Source organism: Ochotona princeps, chromosome 10, assembly GCF_030435755.1.
Source record: "Ochotona princeps isolate mOchPri1 chromosome 10, mOchPri1.hap1, whole genome shotgun sequence".
Classification (NCBI taxonomy): Eukaryota; Metazoa; Chordata; class Mammalia; order Lagomorpha; family Ochotonidae; genus Ochotona; species Ochotona princeps.
This window is the reverse complement of record NC_080841.1, coordinates 39,823,457-39,833,300: the sequence shown is the minus strand read 5'-3', so window position 1 is coordinate 39,833,300 and position 9,844 is coordinate 39,823,457. Positions and strand designations below refer to the sequence as shown.

The 9,844-nt window shown below is 52.8% G+C and overlaps 1 protein-coding gene across 1 annotated transcript in view; it reads right to left on the bottom strand.

The window, feature by feature from the left end:
• Window positions 1-225: 225 nt before the first annotated feature.
• The window catches only part of GALNT2 (polypeptide N-acetylgalactosaminyltransferase 2), a 173,318-nt gene continuing 163,699 nt past the window's right edge, over window positions 226-9,844 (bottom strand). Inside the window, exons 15-16 of the mRNA XM_004578551.3 lie at window positions 5,561-5,680; window positions 226-2,629 (exon numbers count right to left, since the gene is read on the bottom strand). Of these exons, the coding sequence (XP_004578608.1) occupies window positions 2,474-2,629; window positions 5,561-5,680 (276 nt within the window). The 3' untranslated portion in view covers window positions 226-2,473. The remainder of the gene's footprint in view (window positions 2,630-5,560; window positions 5,681-9,844) is intronic.

Here is a 9,844-nt window from a genome sequence, read left to right as displayed (position 1 = left end):
TGTATGAGGGCCTATCTGGGCACCAGCACATCGTGAACACTCCACAGAAGGTAACGGTAATCATCACGAAGAAGAAACAACCAAAGGAAGAGCGTGCTGTGGTACAGTGATGTGAAACGGCACCTGGGCAGGGCCTCCGCGAACAGAGCGCAGCGTGGTCCCGGGCTGTAGCCAGGACCAGTGCACGGACACTGGGAAAGATGCGGCTGGTGCTAGACAGCGGGGTCTATAAAGTATCTTCTCTTTATTTAAGTTAAACAATTGTCAAGGATGGTTTCCATCTATAAAATGGACAAAGTACAAGCTCTGTACAGCAGTTCCTTTTTTTTTTAAAAAAATCAACTGGAAAAAAAAATTACCAAACTATATTTTGGATTTTGCAAAAACATACTCGCGGGTACCATCATTCTGACTTGGGTGGAGACGAGGGACCAACCACAGAGGAGACAGTGAACGGTGTTGCGCTCTGCTCTTAGCCGAGAAGTCTGTGAGATTTTAAAAACCAGAGTTGGGGCAGTTCAGGGGAGGGCAAGTCCTGGTGATTAGAAACCCCCGCGGCCGCAGTGGATCACTTTGGCACACTGTGTCGTGTAAACATAGCTCGCCGCGGAGTGTCCCTCCCTAGCCATCCTCTGTTCCCTTCAAAGTCAGCTCCTGTCCTCTCCTTCCCCACCCCCCACCCAGATGTACAACCAGTGCCAGGGACTGGGGAGACATATACCTGTGTCCCCACGGTACCAATGTTGTTGAGAGTTCTGGGTGGGGTGGAAGGGTATAAAAAAACATAAGCCAAATCTGGATCGCCTCGTGGTTCTCTCCGCCACCCCCACCCCCAAAACAGCAGTAGTAGCTTACGGGTGCCCAGGGCTGCGTACCAACGGGTTGGCAGACTTATTCCCATTAGGCCTGTTGGCAACAGCCAAACACGTGTCCCCAATTTCCTTGCACCCGCCTACCCTGGGGTCTGGCTCTAAAGCCCAAGACGTGCAGAAGTTCCCCGGGTTCATGGCCCCCTGGCTTGCTCAAAGGGGTACAACAGGGAGATGACATGGGCTGGTTCCCCACCCGGTGTATGTGTGTGGGGCCTGAGTGGGAGCCTCTTCTCCCCACGTATAGGGCAGTCTCCCATGGCCTCAGGATGCTGAATCCATGCATTCATGATGCCTGTTGCTTGGTCCAGCAGCTCAGGCCAGGGACGGCTGCATCAGGTCTCCTTTGAGACCAGAACACTGTGTGTGTGAGGTGTGGGGGACCTGGAGAAGGAAGCAGGGCTACGTACACGGGCATGATGAGGGGGCCATCCAGCAGGGGCTGGGCCCGACCTGTGGCCATGTGGGGGATGCCACAAAGGCCTGTGTCCCTGTTGGAACTTTGGGTTCACAGCAGTGTTGTATAGGACCATGAAGGCTTCTGTTTGCGGCCTGAAGCCCAGAGGCAACCAGGCAGGCATCGCTTGCTGCTGACCCTCCCTAATTCTTTACTCAAGCCCTCTAAGCCCTCCCTCCCACCCGCAGACTCGGTATGCTACGGCTGCTTGGTGTCGCCCCTTGGCCCTGTCACCAGGTAGCCGTGGAATGCTCCCTGCTCACCCAGGGAGCTGTGGTGAACTTTTTTAAGAGAAAAGAAATGCAATTTTAAAAAACACCAAAGTGAGATCTTTCAGAGTAAGTACCCCGCCAAGGTCTCCAGCCAGTGACAGCACGCCTAATGCAGCCCAGGTCAAAGCCACAGAGGGCAGTGGGCTGGACTGGTGGCTGGGGGATGGGGAGAGCTCCACAGCACAGTAGCACCCATGGGTGTTTGTCCTGGCTGCCAGCTGCTCTGTCAGGACGCTGTCTAGCTGGGCCATGGCTGACAGACGCCCCATTCTCTGGGAATTCCTATCAGGTGTCCATTGTGGGAAAATTCATATTCAAACACAGCAAGGGACATCAAGGAGGCCCATGGGCGGGAAGCCGGGGACAGAGGACAACAACAGGAACCTGTGAAATGACATGGCTGGGTGCTGCGGAAACCACACGTGACTTGGATGGGGTCGGAAATGGAAACGTTTTCCTCGCTGGCCCGGCGGGCGCTCCTGGGCGTCCTCCCTGTCCACCAGCCCACCTGGAGGGGTGCGGCAGCTTCTCTCCCGTGTGCTGGTCATGGACGGGGTGCTTGCTCCTCAGCGGCTGAGCACATGGTGTCAGGGGGGCGTGGGTGCAGGTGGGCGCTCCTGCCTCCGGGAAGGGGGACCCGGCTACCTGCCGAGTGGCCAGGGGCGCAGGCACCTCTCTCGGCTTGCTGCTGCTGTGTGTACACGGTGCCCCCAGCGTGCCTCGCTCAAGTCCTCGGCCGCACCAGACCGTGATGGAATTTACTGAGGTATATAGTTTCGTGGAAAGTTTGAAGAAACAGAATCGAGAATGTGATCACCGACCTCGGCCTGGTGGCGTGGGAGACGGGACAGCAGCGGCCTCCCGGGGGCCCTCTCTTACTGCTGCAGGTTGAGCGAGAACTTCCACTGCTGCGAGAGTGCCGGGCTGCACACCTCCACGCTCAGCCCCCCGTTCTTGGCAGTGCGGCTGTCCAGGCACAAGTTGCTGCCCACGTGCCGCAGCTTAGAATTGCCCTCGATCTGTTCCCATTTCTGCAAGAGATGGGGATGGGGCGGGGGAACACAGAACATGAGCACGAATGAACAGAGGAGCCCAGGGAGACCTTCTGGTAAGAGAACAGAAGCAAGGGTTGACTTGGCTGCTTTAGACTGTCCACATGTGTTGCAATACTGCATGGCACCTCACAAAATGCAAAAGCATCACACTGGAGCAGCAACAGACTGGCAGCCTTCCTTCCTTCTGGCCTCTGGTTATAAAGTGGCCCCATGACATGTAACCACACAGGCCAACGAGGGCCGAGGAAGGAGACATGTGCTCCATTTAACAACACTCAGTATTCACCAGGCGTCCCTTGGCCTCCACCCCAAGGGTCTGTCACCCTCTTCCCCATACCCTGCATCCTGGTCATGCACACAGGCACTTGACATTGGGGAATGTGCATTCATCTACAGGATTGTCTGACCCAGTGAAGGAGCCGGCCGTCCTTCCTTGGCTGCTGGCAGCACCTCCCATTTCCCATGCCTCAGGCTCCCATTTAGGGGCCTGAGCTTGGCTGAGCCACCAGCTTGGCGCTGGGCCAGAAGAGGGGTACATAAGAGTTGTGTGACTGCAATGTTACTACGTGGTGGGGCCTATTTCCATGCTGTCAATTCTCCATCAGTGTGTGACCTTGCCGGGCCTGGGAGAACCTGCCTCAGTCACCTCTCTATCACCAGGGCTCTGCACGGCGGGGCAGGGCCGAGGCCCACAGTGGCTACTGAACTCTGCTCGGAACCTGCTGCTCGTCAAGTGCAGGGTGTAATTACAGGGTTCCCTACCAGCACTCCCATGAGGAAACCAAGCCCACACGTGCACACACACCAGGCCAACTAGTCAGCCCACTGATCAGCTCCATTCCCACCCCAACCCCACCAACCCACCATCCAATCAACCCCAAAACACAAAACCCACAACCAGGCCTGGAGAGTCCTCTGGGCCCCTGGTCCTACTGCCCGGTAAGTAATTCAACCTCCCCACTTCCCGATCTCACATTTGCTCCTTAAAGAAACAGGGTAGTTTTTTCCCTCCCTACAGCTCTCCCTTCATTAATGCAGTCTATGATTCTAATTAATTTTTTACACTGCATGCACTAAAGCTTCTTTGCTAAGGTTTTTTTTTTTTTGTAGATCCCGTCAATGCAGTGGAATTAAATCTTGCCCTCTTCTCCCTTGCCCTCTTTGGCTCCACAAATACACTCACTATGAATGCAGGGACGTGCCTAGAAACCAAATATAACAACTGGCCAGACAGGGCAACTTCACGGGGACACTGGCAAAGGAGCCTCCCTCCAAGGGCACATGATAGGGATGGGGAGGAGCCGGGGCCTGACAAAGGTGCCCGCCTCCAGCCACCAGCAGCCTCATCTACACCCACTAGCTTCCCTGGCCAGTATCCCTGGGCAGGGGGCAGGTCGGCACCCCCACCCGTCTTGCTCTTGGTCTCCTCCTTGGTTTCTAACAGCTGCCAGGCCACTGTCAGTCACCCCTTGCACTGTTTGCCTCCATTGTCATGTAAAGCATGTGCGGGGCAACCAGTGCCAGGAATCATCTCAACAAAGGGTGCCCTATGAATGGGAGCTGATTCTGCAGGGATTCTGCCTGGCAGGTGTCAACACATCAAGTAAACCTAGACAGACGCCAGCTCCCATTGTGCTGCCAGCAGCTGGGCCCCCTGCACCGGCCTGGTGGGACAGGGCTGGGGTGGGGCTGGTCTTGGAGACAGCCAGGCTGCAGTGGGTGTGCAACTCGACAGAACTGCCATGCAGCCAGACAGCTCACTGTAGGCCATGTCATATCTCAGGGCGACTTTCAGAGAGTGGCATTTCTTTTGAAACAGGGCCACATTAATCAGCTATTTTGTTTTTACATCAGGCTTAGAGGCCAGCTGCAGTAATCACATTGGATGTGTCCGAGGGAAAGGCAGCTTGAGCCCTGAACTGGATTCCCTTCGCATTGGGCTCAGCGGATGCAACAAACAGCTACTCCATTTTTCTCTGAAGCCCTGAGCAAGTTGTAAAGTTGCATCACCAACACAGTGAATGTTTAAAAACTAAAGAGGACACCAAAGGTTAGCAGAGTAGCTGTAGAAAGGAAGTCCTGCTGCTGACACAGGCCAGAGCTGTACAGAGTGGAGAGGCAGGGCTATCCAGGCACAAGGATGGGGGTCTGCAGATGGAACACATGGACAAGGGCCCTTGGCTGGCACTTCCCTGACAACTGGAGCTCAACATGGGACCGAGGTCTGGCCTTGTTTTTCTCAGGTGGTGCTGGGGCAGAGGTGCCGATTCTTGGGGGCTCCCTTCCCTCTGCTGTGGAACAGGTGTTGAATCACACTCCTGGTGGGCCCTTGGTCCCCTCAGAGCCTGCTGGTCTCAGCATCCCTTGACCCAAGCCACCTCTCTTTGGGAGGGATTGTAAGGTTAAGCCCATCCTCCATGGACAGATACTCAGGCATCTACACTGCTGTTCCAGGCTTAGGTGTTAGCCCATGCCTCACCAAGGGTGTGACACAAAGACCTCCCAGCAGGGAAGAAGTCGGAGTCATGCCCCTCCACATCCTGCTCATAAGGTACAACAACACAGTGTTTGCAGAAGGTCTTGGTGTGTGCGTGTATGTAAAGTCTCACCCATTTGAACTTCGACTACTTTGGTTTTCTGTAAATTTAAACAGGATAAATAGTTAATGAATAAACAAAAACATGTAATGACCCTTTAAGACACGCAGTGGCATAGGGAGGAAAATGAGAAAATGCTGGAAATTAGCAATGTTAGGTCTCCTAGGCTGAAGATGAATGGGGCCGCTGCACATTATACAAGACCACATGAGTGCAGGCAGGAGGGACAGTGCAAGTGACAGAGCGATATAGCGGCATGGCGCCACCCTGGGGTGAGTCAGTTGCCCAGGAGTGGGTGTGGGGATCTCACCTGTCTGCTGTCGTTTTCTCGGCAGCCCTGAAGCTTTATAAGAGAGCCAGGCGCCCTGTCCACCACAGTAAGGCACAGGTCCATGTGCTTCACCGACTTCTCCTTCGTCAGAGCCCATTCCTGGAACACAGAACAGCAAGATAGGGGCAGGCCATGCTGTGGCTGCAAAGTCAGTGAAATGGAGTCAGTGGAGGGCCTGGAAGGGAAACGGAGCATCTCGTGGGAACCAAGACTCAGAATCTGAGAGCCATGACTCTGCCTAGGGGCTGAACGCCTAACTGGGACATGCCCAGCACCTCAAGATTAGGTGCTAATTTGGCCAGCTGATGCGTGGATGCGCACTTGGAGCCTCCATCACGACGACGAACAGTATCCACTATTCTAGCCCCAAATGCAAGTTATTTTCTGTCAGTAAACATGAGTTGTAACAACTGTAGCTCAAGCTTGGGTTATACACAACTGTTTCACCAGCACTATTCTAGGACTGTCCCATGCAGGTGTGTCTTTAAAAGGGTGAATCGAATTGTGATGTGTAAAAATTGTAGATGAGCTAAGTATCTAAGCAAAAATAGACAGTGAGTTGAGTTCTAACTTGATTTACTGATGTCTACAGCATTCTCTGCAACGCAGGAGGGAAGGATCTACATACTTGTGCCCACCACACAGCTAGACGTAGCTGAGAGCTCACAATGCAGTGTGAAGTGCTATCACAGCCCTTTATTCAACGTCCCCCTGGGCCTATTATTCTTCTTCTCATTTTACAAGTGAGAAGACAGAGCCAGAGAGCGTTTAAATAACTTTGCCCATGATTTTAAAACATGACTTATTTATTTATTTAAAAAGCATAGAGAGAAAGCTCCCGTCTGCTGGCTTACTCCCTAAATGCCTGCAAGCACTGGAACTGGGCCACACTGCAGCTGGGGGTTGGAACACTCAATCTAGTTCGCCAATGTGGGTGACAGGAAACCAAGGATGTGAGCCACCACCAGTGCCTCTTATGTCTGCGTAAGCAGAAAGCCAGAATCTGGACTGGAACCCAGACACTCTGCCATGGGCCTTGGCAGTCTTACCCTGTGTCCTAAGCCCTGCCCTGAACACCCACCCACCCACGATTTTAAAAAATACAAACATACGTGGTTTTGAGTACATGTGTACATGAACACAGAGGTCACAGGCTGAGATGGGTTGGAAAGAATACTAACCATGATCATCTGAAAGGGCAGAAGCTGAAAACAGAGAAGGGTGAACATACCCCAGAGCCGTCCCTCCGCCCTCCCCTGTCAGAGTCACAGCAGCTACAGGAAGGAGAGCTGCCCATCACTCAGTGGACTAGATGGAATCGAAAGAAGAAACACTCACGAGAGCCCCTCAGGGCTCACAGCAAGGCCCCCCTCCCACTCAGCATCCCGCAGAGCCATGCCAGATAACCCTAGGGCCCTGTCTGCTCCAGGCCCAGGCAGCTGGCTCCCCCAACTCCTCCCATCCAGTTATCCACCTGCAGGACTCAGGTACGTGGTGAGTACTGGGCTCACCCTCCAGAGGAGAACAGAATGACACACTAACTATCCTGCTATTTTAGGCTCTGTCAAGTGTGATGAATACACAGCTTTTTTTTTTCCTATTCGCAGAAGATGCAGGCAAGACAAGAGAAGAAATTATCTTTAAAGAAGCCTCTGTGTTTAATAATATTTAAATCAATCAGATCACACAACTTGTTAAGAGACATGGGGTCTGGACCGCATGCAGCCACTCCTGTGTGCACCACACTGCCCTGGCTCTCGCAGGGGGAGTAGGAACCACCACAGCTGCTGGGCCTGCCTGCAGGCTGCCTTCTTCATGGGCAGGATGGTGGTGTTATCATGCCATAGCAGGATCTTTGGGCATCGGTAGGCACGGAGTGTCCCTTGTGTTGCATGACAGTGATGGAGGAACAAACATGCAGCTGTTTCCCACCAGTGCTTCCTGGAACAGGTACAAAGTACCCCTGTCACTTTCCAAGCTACGCAGGTGCTAGGTACACCTTTTGTTCTAGTACTGGGCCTTGGCCCTTGGCTCCTGACTCCTGGGTCCTGACAACTAGGCTCCCAGTCCCTAGAGACATCCTTCACCACAACAGCACCTTCTGCTGCAATCAGAGGCATCTGGGTGGGGGCTGCTTGCTTAATGGACCAGGTCACAATTAGAAGCTTAGAACCAGAAGCAATTAGAAGCTCTGCGCCCATTGCCCAGGAATGAGAGAGGAGTCAGAGACTGGGTTAATGACAAGTCACGCCTGTGGTGAGGAGCCATCACATCCATGTCTGAGTGATGGAGTTAGGGAAGCTTCTGAGAGGGTGGTGCCCCCCAAGAGGCATGAATGCTCTTCTATACCAACCCCTCAACTGTGCCTGAAGCCTTACTCATCTTTCCAACCCTGGTAACCTGTAAGCACTTTGTCTCCTGTGAGCTAGTCTCCCAAATGATGAGCTTTGAGGGGGCGGGTACTGAAGCACAGGCAACATCCTGAACTTGAACTTGGTACTGGAAGTGGAAGGTAGAGCTGTTAATGTGTGTGTGTTGGGAAGTACAGGGGGAAGGTCTCCATGTACAACTTAGCCTGCATGCCATGTGTCTGAAGGAACTCAGAGCAGGCAGTATTGGAACTGAATTAAACCATGGGACACCCAGAAGGTGCGTGCAGGTGTCGAGATGTGTGAAACACACACATAGCCCACGGCAGGTGTCAGATGTACATGCGAGAGTACACGGGGTATTTGTTTGGCCTTGGCTGTGCTGGGGAGCTTGATTACAGAGCGGAAGTCATGTGTGCCTCCCTGCACAGGGCCCGCTTTCTGGAGGCTGAGGTCCAGGCAGACACATATCCCCAACTTCTGCCATTCCAATACAGGGGTCGACCACACCTGCAGCACAAGTAGACAGCGGCACGTGGAGGGGCCCCAGCATGGAATGGGGTCTGGGATTCTCCCAGAAAGCAGGTGTTAGAAGATGTTTGAAGGTTTGTTGATAACAGAGTAAAAAGACTGTGCCTGAATGTTCTGTGGCTTCCTTGTTATTGTGTGCTTAATTATTTTAAAGCAGACTTTACAGTAAAATCCAGAAAAACTAATTCAGCTCTGCAAACAACAGAGCTCATTTTGTTCTTCTGTTGCATTTCAATTATCTGAATTTGCAAAATACGGTTCATAAATATTTAAGAAACGCTTTTTTGAGTTGCCACTCTCAAAAAAAAAAATAACAAAAACAAAGCAAAACAAAAAACAAACCCCACGGTCATTAATTTCCCATTTCTCATGTGTCTGCTGAGGCTCAGTTGGAAGCCATGGACCTCACTCTCCCAGAGTGCTGTGCCCAATCTGCAGTCAGGAAATCTCTGCCTTCTTAGGTTTTATGTGTGTGAGACGCACTACCCTAAAATACACCACAGCCACATTCCGTTCGTTCCGAGGGTGGGTACTGGCTTGGATGGGCTCATGAGTAGGACCAACCACTCAGCAGCACGCAAGCTCTCTGTCCTCCATCACCTGTAGACAGTACCAACAGGCTAGCTACCAGCCACGTGTGCTGGTTTCCATTCAAAGAGCTGGACTGAAAATTTAATTTCAGGTAATCACAGGTCAGGTGCTCAGTGGCCACACACGGCCAGTGGCTACAACAGAGCCAGCACAGATCTAAAATACTTGCTTCACAGTCTGTTGACCTATTCGACAACACTGAGCTGGAAGGAGCTTGTTGGCCTCAGGTTGGAGCCTGGGAGAGGTGTGTCCCAGGTGAGTGGGTAAGGCATCTTACATTACCACACAGCCTCATGTCCCATCTGCTGATATGTCCATCTCATTTAGATTTACTCCGGCACATTCAGAGACCTGCACTCCCCTGGCCTGAAGTGGGTTGTTGTTAGGCTTCCTGAGCCAGGTAGCTGGTGTTAGGACTTTGTTCCAGATCCCTGGGTGAGTCCAGTGTGTGGGCCCCAGAGAGCACTGAGAACGGCATGGACAGGTGGGGCTGTGCTCAGCACACATGGGCTGAATAGCACGGCAGAGACCCTGGGGAGAGAGGCGATGGCCATGCAACAACCAAAGGAAAAGTCACATGGGCCACATGGGTGCAGTGCTTGGGGGAGCCGATCTTCTGCTTCCTTCAGAAGAGCACATTCGAGGGCAGCCAGTCCTGACACATTCACAGTGCTCAATCAGAATGACTATTGCTTACTGCCCAAACAGGACTCCTCAAATGACACAGGGGGCAACAGGAGGGAACTGGAAATGTGTTGGGAGATGGGGCTGT